The 24,843-nt window shown below is 49.6% G+C and overlaps 2 protein-coding genes across 6 annotated transcripts in view; one reads left to right on the forward strand and one right to left on the reverse strand.

The window, feature by feature from the left end:
- EEF1AKMT4 (EEF1A lysine methyltransferase 4) overlaps positions 1–8,112 on the reverse strand; it is a 34,482-nt gene extending 26,370 nt beyond the window's left edge. Inside the window, exons 1-2 of one of the 3 annotated variants that reach the window (XM_053311651.1) lie at positions 8,097–8,112; positions 3,223–3,328 (exon numbers count right to left, since the gene is read on the reverse strand). In XM_053311651.1, the coding sequence (XP_053167626.1) occupies positions 3,223–3,277 (55 nt within the window). In that variant the 5' untranslated portion in view covers positions 3,278–3,328; positions 8,097–8,112. Of the gene's footprint in view, positions 1–3,222; positions 3,329–7,783 lie in introns of all 3 variants that reach the window. The other 2 variants (XM_053311650.1, XM_053311649.1) reach the window with 2 other exon arrangements.
- Positions 8,113–9,969: 1,857 nt separating this feature from the next.
- On the forward strand, positions 9,970–24,426 carry ALG3 (ALG3 alpha-1,3- mannosyltransferase). 3 transcript variants are annotated; one of them, XM_053310332.1, is made up of 9 exons: positions 9,970–10,400; positions 12,942–13,041; positions 13,625–13,772; positions 15,024–15,184; positions 16,625–16,745; positions 18,933–19,138; positions 20,274–20,350; positions 20,514–20,656; positions 24,017–24,426. In XM_053310332.1, exons 1-9 carry the CDS (start codon positions 10,199–10,201, stop codon positions 24,254–24,256), a joined length of 1,398 nt encoding a protein of 465 aa, XP_053166307.1. In that variant the 5' UTR covers positions 9,970–10,198; the 3' UTR covers positions 24,257–24,426. The 3 variants fall into 3 exon arrangements, with proteins under 3 accessions (XP_053166307.1, XP_053166308.1, XP_053166309.1); XM_053310333.1 differs by having other exon boundaries at positions 9,971–10,400; positions 20,274–20,349; positions 20,511–20,656; XM_053310334.1 differs by having other exon boundaries at positions 10,227–10,363.
- The last annotated feature ends 417 nt before the right edge of the window (positions 24,427–24,843 follow it).

Consider the following 24,843-nt stretch of genomic DNA (forward strand, 5'->3'; position numbering starts at 1 on the left):
TGCTGAGCTCCGGTGAAGTGAGCATGGGGCCGAAGGCGGGGGCACTGATATTGCTTAGTGCAAGAGAGGGGGAGATGGGCTGACCAGCACGGAGCTCTGCATAGCTAGTGGGGCCAGAGCTGTTCCCACCGGGCAGCACTGAATCCAAGGGCCACAATCCAAGCGCTGCAAATCCAGCACAGGAAATGAGCGGGGCCTCTTTGCTTATCGTGCTGGAATGCTCACTCAGTTGGACGCTTCGTTCAGAGTCCAGTACTTGGTGGAACACTGGAAGCTGGATTAACCCGGGTCAGACCATTGGCCCACCTGGGGTTGGCTCAGTATTGTCTCCAGCAGGGGTGGCCAAACTTTGCCCTTCAGCTGCTGCTGAAGGGGAAAAAAAACCATAATCCCTGGCCACAATACATTGGAAGAGGGTTTATCCCCTTAAGGGGAATATCTTACAGTGCTCACATGTAGTTACCCATCCAAATTCAAACCAGGGCAGACCCTGCTGAGCAAAGGGGACAATTCAGACTTGCAACCACAAGACCAGCTCTCTTCCTCTCTCTCCCCCTCCCCTGTTCCCTCTAAGGTATGCGCATGTGCGTGCACTCACAAGTTTTTTTTAATGTCCTCTTAGTTAATCTTAGATCTCGCTCATGCTGAATCAGGAAGGCGCCATTCTGAATGCACATGCGCACTCACTGCCGTGATACTGCCGCCCAGAACAAAACTCATTCCACACAGAAATGGAAAAAATTAAGAGGGACCACTGTCCCCCTCCCCACCAAAAAGAACCTCAACAATGCATTTTGGTGGCACAAGCCGGGAGAGACCAAGACATACATAAGCACATAAGCCGGGAGAGACCAAGAGGTCATCTAGACCAAGCTCGTGCTGCCAGGGAGCACCAGCCACTTAAGCCCACCTCGCCCACAAAGTTCAGATTGCAGCATGCAACAGAGCAGACACACGGCAGACAACTAGAGAAGACTCAAGCTAGCAAGCCAACCTGCATTGGCTAGCAGGTCTATGCAGCCATGTGCAACAGGGCCAAAGTCACACACTTCTGTTATGTCAGCAAACAAATAAGGGGCTCAGATCTGACCATACACTTGTTAGCAGGTTCAGGTTGACAGTCACAACAAGGGGTGAACTGGGACTGTGAGAGTTTTTTGCAGGTGACTACTTCTTTCTTTATGCCTCGCCAACTTGTCACCGTGGGAATGGGTTCCAAAAAGACAATCCCCCAAGTGGTATGCGTGTTTGTGTGTTTGGGAGGAGAAAGGAGGCGGTGAGTGTGAGAGGGTGGATTTTCATAAACAAGGCTATGTTCAAGGGCAGAGTGGCTTCTATACCAGATTAAGCTGTCTTGAGAATCCTGGTTGGGCCTCAAGCCAGGATATAAATTTGAAACATAAATATTTAAACAGATATCCATTTGTCGATACATATTAAAAGAGTTATAAAAATATACCTGAGACAGCCAGCCAAAGCCAACGTGCATATTTAAGGCACATGCAATTAACAATCTGCATATCATTTCCATGGCAGATGCTAAATCAGAGTTGGCGGACATACTGCTCTTACTCTTTGATATTCTTACGATTAACCGACAGTGTGAAAAGCCTGAGTCAGCCTCGGAAAAATCCTGACAGATGGATTCAGCTCTCAAGAGCCAGGAAAACAAGGAGACCGGGGCTGCTTTTCAATTGGCTTCTTGATGTCCAACCTTTCTTGTGCATCCATGTCTATATTTTCAACCTCAATCCCTGCAGGCATATGGATCAGAAAAGTAACTGTTGGGCAAATGAAAGCTAGGATTCTGCTAAGTGGGTTGTCTTCCATCTAGCAGTAATACCACCAGCACAATGGAGAACAGAGCCTGGTAATATCTGAGAATCTAGAATCCTGGAGGGGATTTACACAAATAAGCGACTAGCCTTCATGGCCAGTGTTTGCCGTCACTGCTGGGGATGATGGGAGTTGTATTCAGCAAGATGTGGGAATCCCTGTTACAGGGAACACTGTTCCTGACTCTACAGAGAAAGTATGCAAACACTGGAGAGCTGGTCTTGTGGTAGCCAGACCCTCTGCTAAGTAGGGTCTGCCCTGGTTTGAATTTGAATGGGAGACTACAGGTGTGAGCACTGTGAAATATTCTCCTTAATGGGACCGCTCCAGGAAGAGCATCTGCCTGTTTCCATGCAGAAGGTCCCAAGTTCCTTCCCTGGCAGCATCTCTAAGATAGGCCTGAGAGAGACTCCTGCCTACAACTTTGGAGAAGCTGCTGCCAGTCTGTGTAGACAATACTGAGCTAGATGGACCAACGGACTGACTCTGTAGAAGGCAGCTTCCTAGGTTCCACTGAAGGCTTCTGTCTGCCAATGCTTCTTAGTACGGAAGAGGCCTCCTTCAGACTGCCCAGCAGTCAGGGGGTCGAGTCAGTATGCACTGCCCAAGGCCCCTTCCATTTCATAAGAACAACCCTGCTGGATCAGGCCCAAGAATGCCCATCTAGTCCAGCATCCTGCTTCACTCAGTGGCCCACCAGATGCTGCTAGAAGCCACAGGCAGGAGTTGAGGGCGTGCCCTCTCCCCTGCCGTTACTCCCCTGCAACTGGTACTCAGAGGCATCCTGCGTTTGAGGTTGGAGGTGGCCCACAGCCTTCTGACTAGTAGCCGTTGATAGGCCTCTCCTCCATGAAGTTATCCAAACTCCTCTTAAAGCCATCCAGGTTGTTGGCTGTCACCACATCTTGTGGCAGAGAATTTTAAAGAAGTTTTTGTTATTCCCCTTCATATTCTAATCTATTGATTAGATACTCTTGGTACTCTAATCATAATCTATTTTATGTTTCTTTTTTCAGATTGTGAGCCCTTCGGGGCAGGGAACCATTTATGTTTGTTTATATCTATGTAAACCACTTTGGGAACTTTGTTGAAAAGCAGTATATAAATATCTGTTGTTGTTGTTGTTGTGATTCTCTAAACCAGGACTGCACAACTCTGGCCCTCCTGCAGATATTGTACCACAACTCTCACCACCATCTCTGTTGGCCGCTACGGCTGGGGTCATGGGAACTGTAGTCTAGCAGCAGCTGAAGAACTCAAGTTCTGCAGCCCTGCTCTAAACGGTCCATCTGAGATCTCGAGATGCTGAAAGCAGGATAGAAATTACCAAATAAAAGCCTCTATAGAGAAAAGAGGGCTCCCCATACTAAGGAAGATGCCGCTAACCTTTGCCAGACTCCAGGAAGGACTGGCTCACCACAGCGCAGACCGACTCCATCATTTAATATTGATAAAAGCGCCTCCTACGCTGTACCTCCGTCAGGAACAGCCCCTAAAAGGGACAGAACATCATTGAGATTCCGAACGCTGGCAAGCAAAGCTAGCTTAGCCTTAGAGCATCCGTTCCGGGGTGCCACAATGCCCCCCAGTGGTGGCCAGGAAGAACCAGAGGCTGCTTGTTGACAAAAAAAAAGTCACCCCTGCAGCAGAAACATAAAGATTCTCAGTTCCTTCGCCTCCTCTCCATGACCTGAGGCATCTGTGCACATCACTGCAAGTCTGGCTGGGGAAGTATGATCCTCCAGCAGTCCAAGAGGACTGAAGACCCTCCCTCTAGGTATGGGGAAATGTGGGGTGGAGAAGCAGAGGGAGACCACCTCTCTTGTAAAGGCAGCAGGTGCCAAGTTCTGCTTCTGTCTTTTCCAGACAAGCACCAAATCTTCCAAATTGAATCCATTAAAAACACACACACACACACGCACGCACCCCACCACCACCACCCCGTTTCATTTAGAAGAAAAAGATGTCCCTAGTCCCCAGGGTTGTAGGAGAGAGGCAGAAACTATCTCCGTGCCTTTCCCAATCACCCCTTCCCTCAAAAGGATCAAAACACTTTAAAACCCGAAGATTGACTGCTGCAAAGCTAAAAGACCTGTGTGGCTGGCAAGACTATTTTGCACCATTCATCCCGGTAGCTGACGCTTGATCTCCGTCCAAACTGCAGAATACACAGACCAGGTCTGGTCTCTACACATCTATCAGGTGGCAGATTCCTGAGGGGGTGACGTGGACTGTACCATTTCCAGCGCAATATTCCATTTCCCAACACTCCCCCATATTTAAAAGCTTCTGCTTAGCCTACTCCATGCTGTGCTGGTTTTCTGCTTGCAGGTGTTTGAGAGAGGGAGGGAGGGAGAGAAACACACACACACACTCACACACACACACTGCATTTCCACCTGCAGTCTGCACTATTCAACCCACTCTGCCAACTGCATATTATAAGCCAGGCTCAACCATTGGCAGGATAGGATCTTCTATTGTATTCCTTTTGACCTGGGATATGTGTGTGGGGGGGGGGGTTGAGGTCAATTTTCAGCAGATTAACTATTACATTATAATTATAAGTGAAAGCCATTTTAGTTAATTGTCCATCACCCCCCACCCTCACCATCCATGAAGGGACCCACAATTTTTAACCAAGAATACTGGCCAGAAAAAAGATCTTATATCCCTGCCGAATAGGTGGGGCACCTGGAATGCATGCCAGCCCCCCCCAAATGCCTCGTCCTTTCCTCTCCCTAAACTGCTGTTTACTCCCCACATCCCGTGGGATGTGTGAACCTACATAGCAGGGATTCTCAACGTTGGGTCGCTAGATGTTATTGGACTAACTCCCATAATCCCCAACCAAAGGCCACTGGGGCTGGGGATTATGGGAGTTGAAGTCCAATAACATCTAGGGACCCAACGTTGAGAATCCCTGCTACATAGGATGGAACTGGAAGGCAGTTCAGTTGGGACCAGGCTATTTAGGAGAGAGCCTCCTCGGTCATGAACCTGCCCACCTTTTATGATCTTCTGGAGAGGTCTGGTTGCAGTTGCCACTGGCTCGTCTGGTGGCAACTCTTGCTACATGCAATGGTCCACCAACCACATATTTTGGGCCAACCAGGTGCTTTCTCTGTGGCTGCCCCAGGGCTTTGGAATATACTCCCTGCTGAACTAAGAGCATCTCCTTCTCTGTTTGTTTTCAGGAAGACCCTCAAGACTTTCCTGTTCTCGCAAGCTTTTAAGTAGAATTCTAACCATTTTAATAATTTGTTTTATATTGTCTTTACCGTGTTTTATGTATTTTAACCTGTGGTTTTAGTGCTGGGATTTGTACACGCCTAGAGATTTACTTATCAGGTGGGTATACAAATATGATCAATAAATTTAAAAAAATGATGCTGCAGAATATTCCTACCTGGGGGCCAGGAAAAAAGTCTCTGGGTGCGGGATCTGGCCCTCAGGCCTCATGTTGTGCAGGCCTGCTTTTGACACACACACTCCCCCCTTTGAGACGATGCCTCAAGTGCAGCAAGTATGTGCAGTGGATGTGCAAAGGCATCTTGCTAGCAGAAAGGAGTGCACCAAGGCAAAACTTCTACCCACATCCTCAGCTTAGGTCAAGGGTCTCCAGCCTTGGGTCCCCAGATGATGTCAGACAACAATTTCCATCACCCCCAAACACAATCTTCTTGGACTACAACTCCCATAATCCCTTTGGCCACTGTGGCTGGTGGGAGTTGTAGTCCAACAACATTTGGGGAACCAGGGTTAGGAACCCCTGGCTTAGGCAATTACGTTTTACCCAGCTTGAAACTGGCTTTGGAGGAGCACTGTGCTTCGTCGAATGGGGTCTGAATGATGGAGGTTTGCCTGTAAACTAGTTTTAAGAAGCAAAAATCCCATAATGACTGGCCAGAGCACTGATTCCTACAGCGTTTGTAATACCGGAGCCACCAACTGTGTGTTGCTGCTGCCCTCTAGTGGCAGCATTTGCATGCCATCTTTATGACTTGCATACAGTATTCTACCCTACAAAGGATATTTCACAGTCTTCTTGGAGAGCACAGCAGTTGCCAGGCTGGTTCAGGATAGTTCTGGTCTTCGTATCTCAGCAAAGCTCTTGGAAGTAAAAGATAATATACAACCAATAGGCTGAAAGTTTGTCTATAACAGCAAACAACACCTGCTGCTTCTAACCACCGGTTCATCCTCTGTCTTGGCAGTGGGGAGGACTAGAATGACAGGTGAGAGCAAGGAGGAGGATGGGGAGCAGTCAGTGTTCCCTCTAATAGGGATTCCCAGATGCTGTGGACTACAACTCCCATAACCTCCAAGCAAAAGCCATTGCAGCTAAGGATTCTGGGAATTGTAATCAACAAAATCTGGAAGTCCCTGTTAGAGGGAACACTGGGAGCAGTGTTCCCTGTAATCTCCAGATGTTGTTGGCTACAGCTCCCAGAACCCCTAGCTTCAATGGTTTTGGCAGAGGATTCTGGGAATTGTAGTCAACAACATCTGGGAGTCTCTGTTACAAGGGAGAGAACACTGATGGGGAATCCATCAAAGGAGCTGAGCTCCTATAACCTAGAACTGGTCCTCAATAAAAGTAATCCTGAGAGAGGGTAAGAACAGCAACCACAACCTGTCCCTTCACTCTATTGAGAAGGACACTAGCCTCCAAGTTGGGGATGGGGCCACAGCTCAGTGGTAGAGCTGGGGCTGGGACCTTCTGCTGTGCATACAGAAAGGTCCCAGGTTGCATTCTGGGCACCCCAAAGTAGGGCTTGAATGGGTCTGGAATCCTGGAGAACTCTCCAGTCAAGTGTCAGTAACGTGGAGATAGATCAGGCCTGCTCAATTTAGGCCTCCCAGCTGTTTTTGAACTACAACTCCCATAATCCCCAGACACAGTGGCCAATAGCCAGGGATTATGGGAATTGCAGGCCAACATCTGCAAGAGGGCCCAAGTTGAGCAGCCCTGAGATAGATGGACCAGATGTCTGACTCAATATGGCAGCTTCCTATCTTCCTACAATGGCGTAGGTGTCAGGCAGTTCCAACGGCAGTTCCGAAAAAGGCAGAGGTGAAACAATCGGCGGATCTCCAGCTGTTGCTGGACTACAGCTTCCATCACCCCTTTCCACAATTTACTGCAGCAGGGGGTGATGGAAGTTGCAGCCCAATAACAGCTGGAGAGCCAGGCTGGCCACTGATGAAACAAGAATTCTCCATTCCAAAAAGAAAGGAAAAAAGACCTGATGTCTTGTAGAATCAGAACCCCACGAGCTCGTTCCCTGACATGCCTGCTCCAGAAGTGGAAGCTGCTTGGGAAAGAGCATAGCCAAGCCCTGGATGGTGATGACTGTTTTGCCCCACTGACATGGGTAACAGGCGAGACTGCCTTCATCATCTGTAAGGCTAAGGATGTCAACCCGAGGCTCTCCAGCTGGACTACAACTCCCATCAACCCCAGCCACAATTTATTGCAGGTGGGTATGATGGGAGTTGTAGTATAGCTAGAGAGCCCTTCCAAGTTAGCTGCCCTTCCAGGGGTTCCCAGCCAGTGTTCCCTCCAACAGGGATTCCCAGGTGTTGTTGACTACAGCTCCCAGAATCCCCAGCTGCAGCGGCTTTTACTTGGGGATTCTGGGAGTTGTAGTCAACAACATCTGGGCATCCCTGTTAGAGGGAACACAGTTCCCAACTACAACTCCCATCATCCCCAGCCACAATAAATTGTAGCTAGGGATGTTGGGAGTTGTCATTCTGGAGCACCACAGGTTGGAAACCCCTATATTAGGCGATGTGTAAGGTAGCAAACCTACGGCTCTCCCCCCACCAATACTCCTAAATAAATAGAAGAGGAGAATGCGGAGGAAGGGATCATGAGAACATGCAGCCTCGAAGTCCACAGCCACACATAAGAGGGAGAGAGAGAGGAAGGGAACTTCACCCAGCACTAGGATCCGCTCTCCCGGCTTCAGCTCCGCCTCCAGCTGCTCGCGGAAACTGTCCAAGCCCCCAAACCATTCGGCCGGGCGGGCCCCCTCCTCTCGATACCGCGAGTCCCAGAAGCTTCTGTCCCGGTACCGCGCGTTGGAATCCGGCAAGTGCCGCCGCGGGGGCTCTTCCATGCTGCACCAGGCAAGGTGGGCAGAGCCATTGCCGGAGAAGGCGGAGAAAAGCCAGCCAGACCTCCTCCCGCCTCCACACTCCTCCCGCCACACGTGTTCCCGCAAAACCCACGTGGACCTTCCGGTCCCTACTTCCTGGTCGAGACCGATGTGACAATGAAAAGCTCCCGGTTGGAAACGCAATCCTTTGAGGTCTGTCTGTGGGTTCTTCTCCTGAGCTGTCTGCGAAGCGAATGATGGGGGAATCTGCGGCGGAGTCCTTACAGAAAACGGATGTCTGGGCTGTGTATTGTTTCAGGCCGCAATTCGTCAGGGCTTCACAGGATTAGATGCCCTTCTCTGTACAAAAATGGCTCACCGAAAGGGAAGCGAGCTGGTCTGGTGGCAGCAAGCATGAATTGCCCTCTTTGCTAAGCAGGGTCTGCCCTGGTTTGCATTTGAATGGGAGACTACATGTGTGAGCAATGGAAGATATTCACTTTATGGGATGGGGCCGCTCTGGGAAGAGCACCTGCATGCTTGTAGGCAAAAGGTTCCAAGTTCCCTCCCTGGCAGCATCTCCAAAGAAGGGCTGGGAGAGACTCCTGCCTGCAACCTTGGAGAAGCCGCTGCCAGTCTGTGTAGACAATACTGAGTGAGCTGGACCAAGGGTCTGACTTGGTAGAAGGCAGCGTCCTATATTCCTAAGGTACTTTGGGAGAAGTCTAAGCGAAAAACTTTTCCCCCTGGCTCCGTGGGGAGCTTCTGTGTGTGCATTTCATACCAAGGAGTATTCAGTTATGGAACCCCACATCTACAGCCAGGCTCTGTGAGGGAGGAACCTGCGTCTCCTCCTTGCCAGTTCCCAGTGTCAGCAAGAGAAGGAAAGTCTCCTTTCCAGGGCCGGATTTAGGCACAAGCTATGTAAGCGACAGCTTAGGGCTATTGAGTTCTGAAACAGCTGCTCAGAACAGGAGTTAATGACCATAAGCAACTTTACTTTAAAAGAAAGTAAGAAAAGGCTTAGTTGAGTTAGATTTGGAGAAAGAAGTCTGTGTGAGTCTGTGTCTGTGTGCCTAGCTGACACAAAAGCAGGTATGGAGAGAATCCATTCAGACATGAAACCCCCCACCCACATCCCTTCCCCTCCAGAGATGAAATTAACCCTTTACGTCACTTTCGTGGAATAATCATGCTACCATTGCAACTTCCAACAACAAGGACCTCCCTTGACAGGGGGCCGGCCTCTGAGTACCAGACAACTAAATCCCAAGTTTTACATAATGTAAGAACAGCCCTGCTGGATCAGGCCCAAGGCCCATCTAGTCCAGCAACCTGTTTCCCACAGTGGCCCACCAAATGCCTCTGGGGAGCCCACGGACAAGAGGTATGTGCATGCCCTCTCTCCTGCTGTTGCTCCCCTGCAACTGGTATTGAGAGGCATTGTGCCTCCGAGGCTGGAGGTGGCCCACAGCGACCAGACTAGTAGCCATTTACAGCCCTGTACGCCATGATATATATTTTCATATAAAGGGATTTCTAATGCAACCGGACTTACTGCAAGATAACTGTCTTTGTCAATTACCGGTATTAGTCTTCCACTGCATCTTGCCAAGCAAGCATAAAGCCCTATTATTTCTATTTTCATTGACTTCTTTGTTAAAATAATAAAATATAATAATAATATAATTAATAATATTTTTGTAATGTAATAATTTGATGATGGATTTTAATAGTTTTAACGTTGTTTAAATTTAATTTAGATTTTTATACTAGGTGGTATATACATTCAATAAATAAATAAATAAATAAATTGTTGTAACGTGTTATTGTAACCTTTTTACTTGTTTATATTGTTTTGTTGTAAGCTGCCCAGAGACTTGTGTTTTTGGGCGGTATACAAATATGTTCAATAAAATAACGATACATAATCAACAATGCTGTGCGGGGCCTTTTAAGCTTCGGAGGGCTCCAGCGCGGCATTCCCCGGCCGCTCTTCCTTAGAGGCATCTCCGCCGCCCCATTACAGTCCCGATCCGGCTGGATCTCTCCACGGCGTTCTTTTCAGCCCTGCCCTTTCGACTCATCAGCCCTGCTGGGCGAGCAGGACACCCCACCAGCAGCAATAGCAGCAGCGGCGGGCCCGGGCAAGAGCCGGAACTGCCTGTGCGCAGCAGCGCACGCCGGAGGGAGAGGAGCGCTTTGCCCGCCGCACCAGCAGCTGGGCCCGGTGGTGGGCAGGCCAGGCCGAGGCAATGGCTCCTGCTGCGGGGGGGCTCCTGCGGAAGAAGGGCGCCGCAGCGGGGCTGAACCCGCTGGGGCTGCCGCCGCTCCTGCGGCGGGCCTGGCAGGACAAGCGGCTGCTGCTCTTTGAGCCGCAGTACACGCCGCTGGTGGCCGCCTGCCTTTGCCTGGCGGAGGTGGGCGTCTGTCACTGGGTCATCCACAGGGTGGCATGTGAGTGGCCTCCTTCCCGCCGGTGGGGAGGGGTCCGTGGGGGGGCGAGGGTCAGCTAGGGAGGGAAGCGCGGAGGGGCCGCTGGGCGCCTGGGCGAGACCAGCCGGTCTTGATGACTAGTGTGTTGGGAGCTGGGAGAGTGACCGGGAACGGGCTAGGTGCAGTGCTCTCTCTAACAGGGATTCCCGGATGTTGTGGACTGCAACTCCCAGAACCCCCAGGGAAAAACCATTGCAGCTGGGGTTTCTGGGAGTCGTAGTCCACAACATCTGGGAGCCCCTGTTAGAGGGAACACTGGCTAGATGGGGGCTGTGCTGCAGTGTTCCCTCTAACAGGGATTCCCGGATGTTGTGGACTACAACTCCCAGAACCCCCAAGCAAAAGCCATTGTAACTCAGGATTCTGGGAATTGTAGTCCACAACCTCTGGAAGTCCCTGCCTGTTAGAGGGAACGCTGAGACTGTGAGTTGGGGTTGAGGTGTGCTAGCAAGTGGGGACAGGAGACCTGGGAGGTTTTCCTTAACGTGGGGCAAGGGCTTGATCTGAGTCTGGGGCTTGCGCTAGGGACACTTCCCGATGTGCGAGTTGAATCCTGGGCAGCTGAAGTATTAAGAGCTACTGTGTGAAGTGGAATGCTGGACTAGATAAGCCTTGGGCCTGATCCAGCAGGGCTGTTCTTATGTTCTAAGAGTGCCCTTGAGCTTACACAGAGTGGTTTCCATTCCTCAATGGGTGACACAGCCAGCACTTTCTCTCCCTGCCCCTCAAACACAGAATCATTGTTAGGGATTTTCAGGTCAACAAGAGGTGGCTGCAGAGAATCTAGTCAGGGAGGGTTAAATGAAATTGATTGCCAGGAAATCTAGGACCAACAAACAGAAGTCATTTTTCACACAACGCATAATCCACTTGTGGAATTCCCTGCCACAAGATGTGGTGACAGACAACAACCAAGATGGCTTTAAGAGGGGTTTGGATTACTCCATGGAGGAGAGGTCTATCAAGGGCTACTAGTCGGAGGGCTATAGGCCACCTCCAGCCTCAGAGGCAGGATGCCTCTGAGTACCAGTTGCAGGGGAGCAACAGCAGGAGAGAGGGCATGCCCCTTTCAACTCCTGCCTGTAGGCTTCCAGCGGCATCTGGTGGGCCACTGTGCGAAACAGGATGCTGGACTAGATGGGCCTTCTTGGGCCTGATCCAGCAGGTCTGTTCTTACGTTCTTATAAGGCATGGCCTGTTGGAAAGTAATTGCTGTTAAGAGGGCAGCTGGAAGGTAGCTCCGGGCGCTTGATAGCTGCGTACACGGCAGGGCTGCTTGGGTTTAGGGTTATTGGTGGTAGAGTTTAGGATGAAGTGGGGGCGGGATAAAAAGGATTCCGGGGAGGAGGGCCACAAATGATGACTGATAGGCACCAAGAGGAATGGGAGGGACAGATAGAATAGGACTGTACATCCAGGAGAGGAGATCTGGTCTTGGAGAGGAGAGCTGGTCTTGTAGTAGCAAGCATAACTTGTCCCCTTAGCTAAGCAGGGTCTTCCCTGGTTGCATATGAATGGGAGACTTGATTTGTGAGCACTGTAAGATATTCCCCTTAGGGGATGGAGCCACTCTGGGAAGAGCAGAAGGTTCCAAGTTCCCTCCCTAGCAGCATCTCCAAGATAGGGCTGAGAGAGATTCCTGCCTGCAACCTTGGAGATATCCGCTACCAGTCTGTGAAGACAATACTGAACTAGATGGACCAAGGGTCTGACTCAGTATATGGCACTTTCCTATGCTCCTAGGTTAAAGGGGATGAACACAGATGCAGGGTGGTCCTGAGCTGGAATGGTGGTTATGAGCTATAAAAACTAAATGATTCAGGCAGCATGAACGTTTCATTTTGGAAGGAGATTTTCAGAGAATTTCAGTGTTCTCTCTAAAAAAAAATTTCATCTGTGTGCGGAATGTTTTGTTCTGGGATGCAGTATCAAGGCAGTGTATGTGCATGCAAATTCAGAGTGGGGCCTTCCCAATTCAACCCGAGCGGGATCTATAATTGAGCAGACATTATGAGAGTGCACTCATACGCACGCCTTAGAGGGAACACTGGTATGGGCTCCTTGTGATGTCCCTACTATATGGAAGTGTTTGCAATGAAGACTGGCTTTACTTCTCAGTTCCTTCTCAGCTCACAGTAAAACTTAATGCCTAGCTTAGCCATCAGTGTAAACCCACATCTGGGCAGCCTTGCAGTGTGTGTGCAGTTGTGACCTGCACGCATGGCAAACAATCTCATGCTTTTACAGATTCATGCAGTCTAAAAATAAGTTTCCAAAGAGAAGGGATAAGAAAATGGTTCCCTGTCCCCAAAGGGCTCCCAATCTAAAAATAAACATGAGGGAGATGCCAGCCACAGCCACAGGATGGATGCTGTGTGATTGAATAGGGACAGTGTACCCCTTCTGCCCAAATAGCAGGGATTGGGCTCAAACCTTTCAATAAGACGAACTGAACACACATTCTCATTTGATGTTGCAGCTTCTCTTGTGCTCTTCTGACAGATACAGAGATCGACTGGAAGGCCTACATGGATGAGGTGGAGGGAGTTGTCAATGGGACCTTGGATTACACCCAACTGAAGGGAGACACAGGCCCCCTGGTGTAAGTACTAGTGACCTCTCTGGCATAACAAGGCTTTGAAAGGGCGATAGGTCAAGAGGGCTGGAACTGAAGCTCAAAAATTATGGATGGTGTGGAGAAAGTGGATAGAGAGAAGTTTTCCTCCCTCTCTCGCCATTAGACCCAAGGGTCATGCTATGAAAACCACTGCCAGGAGATTTAGCACTGATAAAAGGGAACACTCTTGCATGCAGCATGCTAATCTGTGGTAGCCGCTACCTTAGATGGCTTTAAAGGAGGGTTAGATAAATTCTTAGAGGACACGTCTATCAATGGCTAATAGTCTTGATGGCTGTAGGGTACCTCTAGAGGCAGGATGCCTCCAAATTATTTATTTATTTATTTATCTATTTATTTATTAAATGTATACCGCACCCAAACTTAGGTCTCTGGGTGGCTACCAGTTGCAGGGGTGCAACTGCAGGGCGTGCCTTCATCATGGCCTGCTTGTGGGCTTCCCAAAGGCACCTGGTGAACTACTGTGGGAAACAGAATAAGGACTGGGGCCTGATCCAGCAGGGCTGTACTTATGCCCCCATTCTCTTTTGTTCCTTTCATCCTGCAGTTACCCCGCTGGCTTTGTTTACATCTTCCTGGGCCTGTATTATGCCACTGGCCATGGCACCAACCTCCGCCTGGCCCAGTACCTCTTTGCTGCCCTGTACCTCATCACACTGCTGCTCGTCTTCCGTATTTACAGCCGCACCAGTAAGGTCAGTAGCCAGCTGCAGCCTCCAAAGGAGCAGGAAAACACACCTCTTTACCTGTCACATATAGGGCACCCCCACCCCCACCCGAGCACATCTGTCCCTGTGCAGAACCACTGTGACCTGAAACTGAGGACCAAAGATTGGAGGGTGAGAGACTGCAGGTTCAGATGAAGGGGCAGATCATCCACTATTCAGGTAGGCAGGGTTGCCACACTTTGGCCCTCCTGCAGATGTTGGCCTACAACTCCCGTCATCCCTGAATATTGGCCCCTGTGGCTGGGAATGATGGGAGCTGAAGTTCAAAAAGAGCTGGAGGGTCCAAGTTCTGCAACCCTAAAGTAGAGCTATCCATGCGTCTGGCCCTTTACAAGGTGATGTAAGAGATTTTGGTTTGAGATGAATGTTTGTATTAAATGCACTCTCATGTGGCTCCAGGCTTTCACTTCCGGAGCTGTAGCTCTCTTTCATCTAGAATCATTTAGAATTGGAAGGGACCCTGGAGTCTTCTAGTAGTCCAGCACCTTCATCGGTGCAGGAGATTGCTCCAGCATCCCTGATTGATGCCTGTGCCACATCTGAAGGCCTGCAGCAAAGGAGAGCCCACCACTGGGTGAGCTGAACGGTTCCTCTGCCAATTACCTGTTGCTTTGGGGGTTGAGAATCCTGGGAATCTGACCTTGCATTTTAAGAGAAGAGCGAATTGTTCCCCTCTGTAGTTTTAGAGGAAAGCTTTGGCATATTGTGTGGAGTGCTTGCCAAATAAGTGAGGACAGGTCCCACCATTTCGGTGTGTACAGATTTATTACTTATTCATTTATTCATTACATTTATATCCCGCTCTTCCTCCAAGGAGCCCAGATTGGTGTACTACATACTTAAGTTCCTCCTCTGTGAAGTAGGTTAGGCTGAGAGAGAAGTGACTGGCCCAGAGTCACCCAGCACGTGTCATGGCTGAATGGGGATTTGAACTCGGGTCTCCCCGGTCCTAGTCCAGCACTCTAAGCACTACACCACACTGGCTCTGTTCCCAGTTGTGGGAGAGATTGTGCTCTCTGCTCGGTGCAGCTCCTAGCCTCCACCCTAGGGAGGCTCTGTGAATCCACACTAGCAGTCTGCGCACATAGCAAGAAAAGGGCTGTGTGTTAAGTGCAGTTGCTGGGTGTGCCTGGGTAGGATGGGAGCAGCTTGGCAGATGGAGCTGGGAGTGTGCCCATGGGAGATGGGTCTGATGATGGATTGCCCCCTCTGCCGCAGGTCCCCCCCTATGTTTTCTTCTTCATGTGCTGCGCCTCCTACCGCATCCACTCCATCTTCATCCTGCGCCTCTTCAATGACCCCGTCGCCATGGCAATCCTTTTCCTAGCGGTCAACCTCTTCCTGGAGGATCGCTGGGCCTGGGGCTGCTTCTGCTTCAGGTGAGGTCTCCTTGGAGTCAGTCCGCCTGCTGAATCAAACAGACGCGCACCCTTCTCATAGAAGCGTGGATAACTTCCCACGATGGGTGTAAGGTCCAAAGTGGGGACTTGCAGAGTCCTGCTTTTGTTCCACATGGGGCATCAGACATGCATGTCAAATCATGGCTTTGTCAACTTTTCCCCTTTGCAAATTGGCCCACTGTGTTTCTCCTCATCTCCCCGCACCCTTTTGGGTGGGGTGGGGTGTGGGTACAGTGGGGAAATGACTTGATTATCAAGCCAGAGGTTGCCGGTTCAAATCCCCGCTGGTACGTTTCCCAGACTATGGGAACCACCTATATCGGGCAGCAGCGATATAGGAAGGTGCTGAAAGGCATCATCTCATGCTGCGTGGGAGGAGGCAATGGCAAAACGCCTCCTGTATTCTACCAAAGACAACCACAGGGCTCTGTGGTCGCCAGGAGTCGAAAACGACTCGACGGCACATTTTAAAAGCGCCTGCTAATTTAAAAAAACAAACACATTTCTATCCTCCTCTTCTTCCAGGGAGCCCAGGGTGGTGTACATAGTTATGTTTATCCTCACAACAGCCCTGTGAGGTAGGTTAGGCTGAGAAATCAGTGACTGGCCCAGAGTCACCCGGTGAATCTCATGGGTCTCCCCGGTTGTAGTCCAACACTCTTAACCATGCTGACTTGCGCAGCGCATCAGCTTTTAAAGTGATTCTCTTATGTATAGCTGGAGGAGAGGAACATAGGAATCTGCCTTATACCAAGTCAGACCATTGGTCCATCTCGCTCAGTAGTGTCTACACAGACTGGCAGCGGCTTCTCCAAGGTTACAGGCAGGAATCTCTCTCAGCCCTATCTTGGAGATGCTACCAGGGAGGGAACTTGGAACCTAGATGCTTGTCCCAGAGCGGCTCCATCCCCTAGGCAGAATATCTTATAGTGCTCACACATGAAGTCTCCCGTTCAAATGCAAACCAGGGCAGACCCTGCTTAGCTAAGGGGACAAGTCATGCTGGCTACCACAAGACCAGCTCTCCTCTCCCTGCCTCCCTGCAACAGTCCCTATCCAGCCTCTCACAGTCTCTCTCCAGTGCTGTTGCTGCTTACGTTTCTTTTTCAATTATAATCCCTTTGGGGACGGGGACCCATCTTGTTTGTTTGTTCTTTTCTGATAAAAAGGAAATAACTTTTTGTGGAAAAGTGGTATATAAATAGTCATCGTTGTCGTTGGTCCAATTCCTCTGCTCGCTTCCTCTGCTTTTCATTTGTGGCTTTGGCTTAGAAGACACGTTTCCCAAGGTTACCCACCCCAGGAAACCTGGGCATGTGCAGCCTAATCATTGGTTTCCACTGAGAGCCCACCAGTGAAAATCCTTTGCTAACGGAGCACTAATGTCACCTCTCTCTCCTCCTCCTCCTCCTCCTCCAGCCTGGCTGTATCTGTTAAAATGAATATCCTGCTCTTTGCGCCAGGCCTGCTCTACCTCCTCCTGCGGCGCTTTGGCCTGCTGGGTGCCATCCCCAAGCTCACCATTTGTGCAGCACTACAGGTAAGCGGAGGGGAGGGGCCAGGCCGGGCCGTACGTGGCAGAATCGTGTGTACTTGGCATGCAGCCATGGCCAGGTTCAACCCCCATCGTCCCCAGTGAAAAGGCCCCCTAGCAGCAGGGCGTTCTTCACACAGCTGGCTCTCCTGCAAGTTTACTGCCAGGCTTTCCTGCAAACTCAAAGTTGTCCCAAAAAACTGACACACAAAGTGGGATTTTTTTTTTAACCCTGGATATCTATCAGGCTACACGCTGACACGTAGCGGAAAACCCAGCTTGTGTGTGAACTGCTCCCCGATATCTCACAGGGACTTCGGGGTAAATCTGCCTGATATGTGAATGCACCCCCTCCATTCCGGAGAAGATACGAGTTAAAGGGCTTTAAAGGCCCTGTGTGAAAAACGCCCAGGGCTGGGAAAGGCCCTCTCCCTGTCTGGAGAGCCGCTGCCACTCAGAGTGGACAGATCTGGGCTAGGTGGATCAATGGCTTGACTCAGTCGAAGGCACCTGCATATTCTCAGGTGTAGTGAGCATACGACAGCGTTGAGCACAATATGTTCTGCTCCCCACTGCACTGTAAACCACATGAACTGCTGACCTCCTCTCCTTGGGCTGTTTAAATTGTTTCACGTGGGCAGTTATCTCACAGTAAAACTATTTATTTGCATTAATCTGTAGGGACAAATTGCAGCACAGACTTTTCTGCTGCTCATTCATGCTGGCATGACAAAATTTGCTCCATGCTCACGGTTGCTCTCAAACAGCTCCACACAGTTGCCGGTGGAAGAATTAAAAACAGTCTTCATGTGGCCGTTGTTGCTGGGGACGATAGGAGTAGTAATCCAACTGCATCTGGGGGACCCCAAGTTAAGAACCCCTGCTGCGGTGTTTGTGGTGCATGGGCCAGCCCTTGGAGACTACATGCGTGAGCACTGTAAGACATACCCCTTGGTTGATGGAGCCACTCTGGGAAGAGCACTTGCATGCTTGCATGCAGAAAGTTCCAGGTTTCCTCCCTAGCATCTCCAAGATAGGACTGCCTGCAACCTTGGAGAAGCTGCTGCCAGGCTTTGTAGACAATGCTGAGCTAAATGGACTAATGGTCTGATTCAGTCTATGGCAGCTTCCTACGTTCCTATGAGCAGTTGCACAAGATGCATAGAATAACGTTCAGCTGCATAAACGGCAGGGTTGGGGGAAGAGAGAGGTGATGCTGAAGGATGCAAGCAATTGCATCCGCCCTCCAGCAAAAACTGGATAAGAAAGTTGTTTTGGCAAAGCTTGGAAAAAGCCTTTTTGGCAAGGGGAGTAGCCCACTGCGATGTAAGCAGAGGGTTCACTTACAGTTCCGCAGCAATTAAGGGTCAGCTGCCAACAATAAATGCAGCAGGTCTTTTGAACAGACACAGTGTGGGGCTGAGCAGCAGCACAGACGATCCCAAAAACTGGCGGAAGTTGGAGGTATACGAGTGTGCAGTGCCTTCACTTCTGCGTGTTTTCCTCACAGCTGCACAGTAGTTTTTGCTCTGCAGTCTTAAGGCAGCAAAAGCTGTGAACTATTCATACCAAGGGTTCTCAGACTTGGGCCCCCAGATGTGGTTGGACTGCAACTCCCTTTGTCCCCAACCTTTGGTCACTATGGCTGGGGATGATGGGAGTTGTATTCCCACAACATCTGAGAACTCCTGGAGTATGTGCCCAGTACTGCAAGAATGCCATCGGTATTAAAAGCGTTTTCTGGAGGAACGTGCAGTGGGGCATATGAATTATGGTATTGTGTCTGCCTGCATTTTTGAAAGGCAAGGCTGCATTAATAGAACCCCACATTTCAACCTGGTTGCTGCTGAATCCTACCTGAAACAGAAATCGTCACTGGTAGTTCCACCTGCTAGGATTTGAAAAACCAGAGCCTCTAATGATCTCAGCTCCCTCATTTCCCTCTGGAAAGGACAGCTGCAAGGACCAGTAGCCCATATTCACTGACTAAACATTCCTCAGAAAACTGACAGTGGTGCAGGCAGGAACGTCCAGTGCAAACTTTCCCCTTGCCAGTACCTTCCAATTTTGTGCCAAGTGTCCACACACCCCTCTCTTCGCTCACAGCTCTGCCACCCCACCCAGCACTCACCAGAAGGTCCTGCCCATGAAGTTCTCAGGGAAGGCGTTTCAAGGTCCTGGTCTGTCTTGCAGGTCGCTCTGGGGATGCCCTTCCTGCTGGTGAACCCAGTTGGGTACCTGACCCGCTCATTCGACCTGGGCCGCCAGTTCCTCTTCAAGTGGACCGTGAACTGGCGATTCTTGCCAGAGGAGGTTTTCCAGCACCGGGCGTTCCACATGGCACTGCTGTTTGCCCACCTGACTGCCCTGGGACTCTTTGCACTCAATCGGTGGCACAGGTGAGGTGTCAACATGGCTCCTTGGCTCCTTAGAGGAAGGAGGTACAGGGGGGACCCAGGTCTGGGGCGGGGGGAGAGCTTATCCCTTCCTTGGTAATGTTCCAGCTGTAGTCGCACAAGTACCTACTGCAGGACTACACAACTTCAGCCCACCAGCTGATTTTGGACTACAGCTCCCATCATCCCCAGCCACAGCGGCTAATTGTAAGAGATGATGGGGACTGGAGTCCAACATGTGCGGGAGGGCTGAACATGGGCAATCCTGTCCTACTGGCATTGAGGGGGTTCAGTGTGGTGCAGTGCATGGGATGTGGGAGCAGAGCCAGGGAGTCCGGGGTTCCAAGCTCAGGCCTAAGAAAGCTGGACCAGTGCCAAAGTCCGTCCAGTCCAGTGTTCTGTTTCCAATAGGGGTCAGCCAGATATTTACAAGTGAGGCGTGAATGCAGCTGCTCTCCCCTGTTGGTTAATTTTGAGTATCTGGTGTTCAGAGAGAGGAAGATTTGCCTTGGAAATTCTGCTTTTTAAAATCATGATTTACTAACGGCTGTCTTTCATCGTGGAAGGCCACTTCACAGGTTTCTCGTGATCCAAATATAACCCAAGAACAGCTGTATCCAGAGGTTCCCCGACTTGGCTCCCCAGATGTTGGGCCACCCCAACTCACAATGGCCTTTGGCCATTGCAGCTGGGGATGATGGGAGTTGTGGTCCAGCCCCATCTGGGGACCCACATTGGAGACCCCCCTGGCTTAAGGGTATTTATAGGACTTGGGTTTAAGTGGTAACGAAATGGACCTGGCCATACAAAATATGCCCTAAATTGGCGGTACAGAACAGCTTCAGTTTCCACTTTGAGGAAAGGCACAAAAGATTCAGAGTGAGCTGCTGTGGGGTGTTCCTTCTGGGTGCCAGAATGGTGGGGATCAGATAAGCCAGAGTTTGAGCAAACCTATCTATGGACTGCTTTGCCAGGGAGGTGGGACTGAAGCGCACGTGGCATCTCCAGTGGGGGGGGGGCAGTTGACGATAACAATAATCTCATCCTGGCGGCTGTTGCAGCGGGAGGGAGGATGCCTGTTTTCTCAGTGGCCATCCACAGCTCTCCGCCTCTTTCCTTCCCACCCACCCTTTCCCAGGTCTGACGAAAGCATTCTGTCGCTGCTGAAGGATCCAGCAGAGAGGAAGAGCCCTGCCCGGCCCCTTTCAGCCAACCATATCCTTTTACCGAAGTGAGGTGGCGGGCGACCCGAGGCCTGCTTGGTTGAAGGGATGGCGTGGGAAGAACCCCCGTGATGGCCACGGGCAGTGGCCCAGGGTCTTGTTGGCTTGGAGATGCCCTCTGAGCAGTGCAGGCTTCCCTTAACAGAAGGTCACAGGTGGTCTTCGCCCTCTTCACTTCCAACTTCATCGGCGTTTGCTTCAGCCGTTCCTTGCACTACCAGTTCTATGTCTGGTACTTCCACACTCTGCCCTACTTGCTGTGGTCCACACCTGCCAAGAAGCTCGCTCACCTGCTCAGGTAGGTACCTGCGTGGATCAGGGAGGGGAAGGTTCCAAGAGGAGGTACCGTGTGTGAGTGTCAGTCTGCACACGCCAGCCGGCTGCTTGTGCACTCAGTGCGGAAGTGTCATTGTGAACCAGGCGGCAGCTGGAGACAGCTTGTAGCAGGTAGCTGTATCCCTGGGATCACAATGGCACTTGATGCGGCAGCTGTGATGACTGAAATGGCTTTAACTGCTACAGGATGGACGTATGTAGAGCCCCTTACACGTTTGGCTTTCTTCCTGTGATGCCATACAAGGGAGGGATCACACGGAGAACACAAACAGCTATCTGGCACGTGCATCAAGTTTCAGCCAACTCATGCTCCTGTGGCAATTATTACATTTACAGAAAAGGCCTTGCTCAGGATAATTCTTAGCAACCCTCCTCCCGTAAGTACAGGTGAAACTCGGAAAATTAGAATATCGTGCAAAAGTCCATTAATTTCAGTAATGCAAATTAAAAGGTGAAACTGATATATGAGACAGACGCATTACATGCAAAGCAAGATAAGTCAAGCCTTAATTTGTTATAATTGTGATGATCATGGCGTACAGCTCATGAAAACCCCAAATCCACAATCTCAGAAAATTAGAATATTACATGGAACCAAGAAGACAAGGATTGAAGAATAAAACAATATCGGACCTCTGAAAAGTATAAGCATGCATATATATTCAGTACTTGGTTTGGGCCCCTTTTGCAGCAATTACTGCCTCAATGCGGCGTGGCATGGATGCTATCAGCCTGTGGCACTGATGAGGTGTTATGGAAGACCAGGATGCTTCATTAGCGGCCTTCAGCAATTCTGCATTGTTTGGTCTCATGTCTCTCATCCTTCTCTTGGCAATGCCCCATAGATTCTCTATGGGGTCAGGTCAGGCGAGTTTGCTGGCCAATCAAGCACAGTACACTGTATACTTTTCAGAGGTCCGATATTGTTCTATTCTTCAATCCTTGTCTTCTTGGTTCCATGTAATATTTTAATTTTCTGAGATTGTGGATTTGGGGTTTTCATGAGCTGTATGCCATGATCATCACAATTATAACAAATTAAGGCTTGACTTATCTCACTTTGCATGTAATGCGTCTGTCTCATATATCAGTTTCACCTTTTAATTTGCATTACTGAAATTAATGGACTTTTGCACGATATTCTAATTTTCCGAGTTTCACCCGTACTATTCAATGTGACTTATAATCTGAATCCAAGTACTGTAGTGCATACAAGGGCATGTGCCTGTGTCTTTAAGATTCTAGTCCTCATGAAACGGAAAGTTAAGATACTGCTTAGAAGCTAATATTCCACAAGGCACAGCCTCCTCTGCCAATCCTCCGTATAGTCCTTGACACAAGAATGCGAAGAAAATATTCCGGTGTAGCATAATGGTTAGCCGATTTATGGATTGGGAAGTCAACTGGTTTGGATCTTACCTCGGTTGTGAGCTCTCTAGGTTCAAGCCCTGCCCCCTCACCCCTCAATTATCAATGTGGTGATACTGACCTCCTTTGCAGAGTTGTAATGATGGCAAGGTAACTTACATGAAGAGCTGTAGTCTGGGCTGTACACTGAAAACACGGTATAGCGGTTCAGCAGGAGGCCGACTAGGGACACGTAGGAGAACTGTGCATTTTGCAGCCAGAATGCCATCCAGCAAACCTAAGTGGTAGATGCAGTCTTCCTTGATTTTGAAGAATCCGGGAAGATCTGATTATTATTTTTTAAATGCAAAAATCTCCCCAGCCACCCTGCCTTTGCCCAAGCCCTAGGATCTAATCGTTGCTGCCTGTTTAAAGCTTGAACAGTTTCCGTCAAGGAGCATGAGAAGCAGTTTTAGCAGATCTCTTCCTCCAATATGCTGATCTCATTTATGCCATGGAGTTCAGAGTTTGGATTTCCACATTGCAGAGACATCCTCCATTACCTAAAATCCTGAGGATGGAGAAAGCTGTTGTGGCTCAGTCATAGCTGAAGGTGTGCCTCTGGTTTTAAGTCTATGCACACTTATTTGGGAGTAAGTCTCATTAGATTGAGTGGAATCTTCATCTGCATAAGTATGCCTGGGATTGCACTGATACCGTAGCCGTGAGCCTGTCTAGTTAATTGACGCTGGTAATAAAATGTAGCATGTCTATAGCACTTGAATATTCAGGAGGGTCTCCTATACATTCCCGCCATCCTTCCTACAGCAGTATGGTCTTCTTTCCAGCTGAGTTTCCATCTCCCTCTCTGGAAGTTTTTCACATCCGGCTTTTAGTTCGCATCTCCTCCGGAGTGGAGGTGTGCGTTCACGTATCGGCCAAATTTACCCCCAAATCCCTGCGAGCTATTGGGGAGCACTTCACACACAATTTGCATTTTTTTAAATTGCACATTAGAGTGTAGCCTGATTTATATCTTGAGCAAAAAAAATCACTTTGAGCTCGCAGTAAAGTCTAGCAGAAAACCCACAGTAAAGTCTGCTGTTAGTGAAATGGGAATAGTAGTGGTCTATCACATGGGGTGGTTGTGAAGATCAAAACAAGGAAAGGGGTTTTTCATCTCTTAGCAAATTAAAAGCCCTCTATTTGTAACTATGATATAGAGCAGGGTTGGCTGTAGAGTGAACAGAGCAAAAAGTTCAAGGAAGAGAAAACAGATCAAGGGGTGGGAGCTTCAAGGGAATATCGTAGGGGAAAACCCTAGTTTTTATATTAAAATTACTACATGTGATTGATGCAGTTTTATTATTTTTTGTATAGTTGAAACACATCCTGGGACATTAGTTATTTGTTGGATTTATAAATCATTTTGTGCACCGGTCCAGTGTTGTGGACTTCTGCTGGTGCATACAGACACACACCATTTGAGCAGTAAGTCTGCAGCAAAAGTGCAGTTGTTGCCCTTTGAGCGCACACACACAACCTTCTCTCTCAGATCAAGTTCAGTGGAAACCTGTTTTTCTGCAAAAACCAGATTTGCACACTGATTGGCTGACCCTTGTGCCAAGTGCAAAGCCACACACCCCACCCCCTTCATTCTCAAAGTAGCTTTTAAAGTATTGTGTGTGGGGGGGCTTTTTTTTTTATTGCTAAACAAATCTAAGAAGTGTTTGAGCAGATAGACCTGCAAGATGCTTGAAAACAGAAACCTGAAGCGTGAGGATAGGGACGCAGCAGATTACTTCCAGAAGCTGTACATATGTGCATTTAGGAGCGAAGGGGAGGGAATTAGAAAAACCCACAGTGCTCCCCTTGGCAGGTCCATCTGTGCACAACCTTGTGTGACCTTCTGACTGGTTACTGTCAAAGTGAAGTGCTGACCTACATCCTGCTGCTTTTCCTTATGCCGCTCCAGGGTGCTTATCCTAGGTTTGATCGAACTCTCGTGGAACACGTATCCCTCGACAGTTTACAGCTCAGCCTCCCTCCACGTATGTCATGGCATCATCCTTCTGCAGCTCTGGTATGGCACAACGTCCTCCCTTGCCCCTCCGGAAGAAAAACAGCCTTCGAAAAAGGCGGCGTGAGGACTGGACAAAAGCAGCCTCCCACAGTGAAAGCCAGAACCAGCTCATCGGGGATGGGGTTGCTTTAGGGCAGCTGCTCATGGTCAGTTTCCAATCTCTCCTGAACCTGTTACTCAGATGCAGCCACGGCCTTTTGCCCCCACAAAGCCTCTTCCTCGAGCGGGGTGAGAAAGTGTGTGGTCCACGTACCTGCCAGCAGCAGTGGTGGAGCACTTTTAATAAAGCAGCCAGGGCCTGGTGTGAGGCCTCTCTAGTTTGTGTTTTTACCCTTTGGGCTGGTCTTGGATGTGCTCCGTTTCCGTTGGGGGCAGCTCATGCTTGCTGGTGCTACAGAGACCAAGAGATCTCCTCAGAGTGCTCTGCCTGGCAGTGGCGGACAAGGGCCTTTTCATCCAGGAAGTTCAGGGTTCCATGGAGCACAATTTGGAAACCACTTCCCTGCATAAATAAAGCTAGCAAGAATTTCAGATGGGCACATGCTTCAGGGAATCCAAGACTGGCTCTGATGCACACACATACGCTCTCCCTCCTGGCCCTGACACACACACACACACACTCTCTCTCTCTCTCTCTCTCTCTCGCACACACACCCCTTAGTGTGAGCTATCTTTAGTGTGCTTTAGGTTGTATCCTGGGAAATTTAAGGGGGAAAAGA

This window comes from Hemicordylus capensis, chromosome 3 (assembly GCF_027244095.1).
Source record: "Hemicordylus capensis ecotype Gifberg chromosome 3, rHemCap1.1.pri, whole genome shotgun sequence".
NCBI lineage: Eukaryota > Metazoa > Chordata > Lepidosauria > Squamata > Cordylidae > Hemicordylus > Hemicordylus capensis.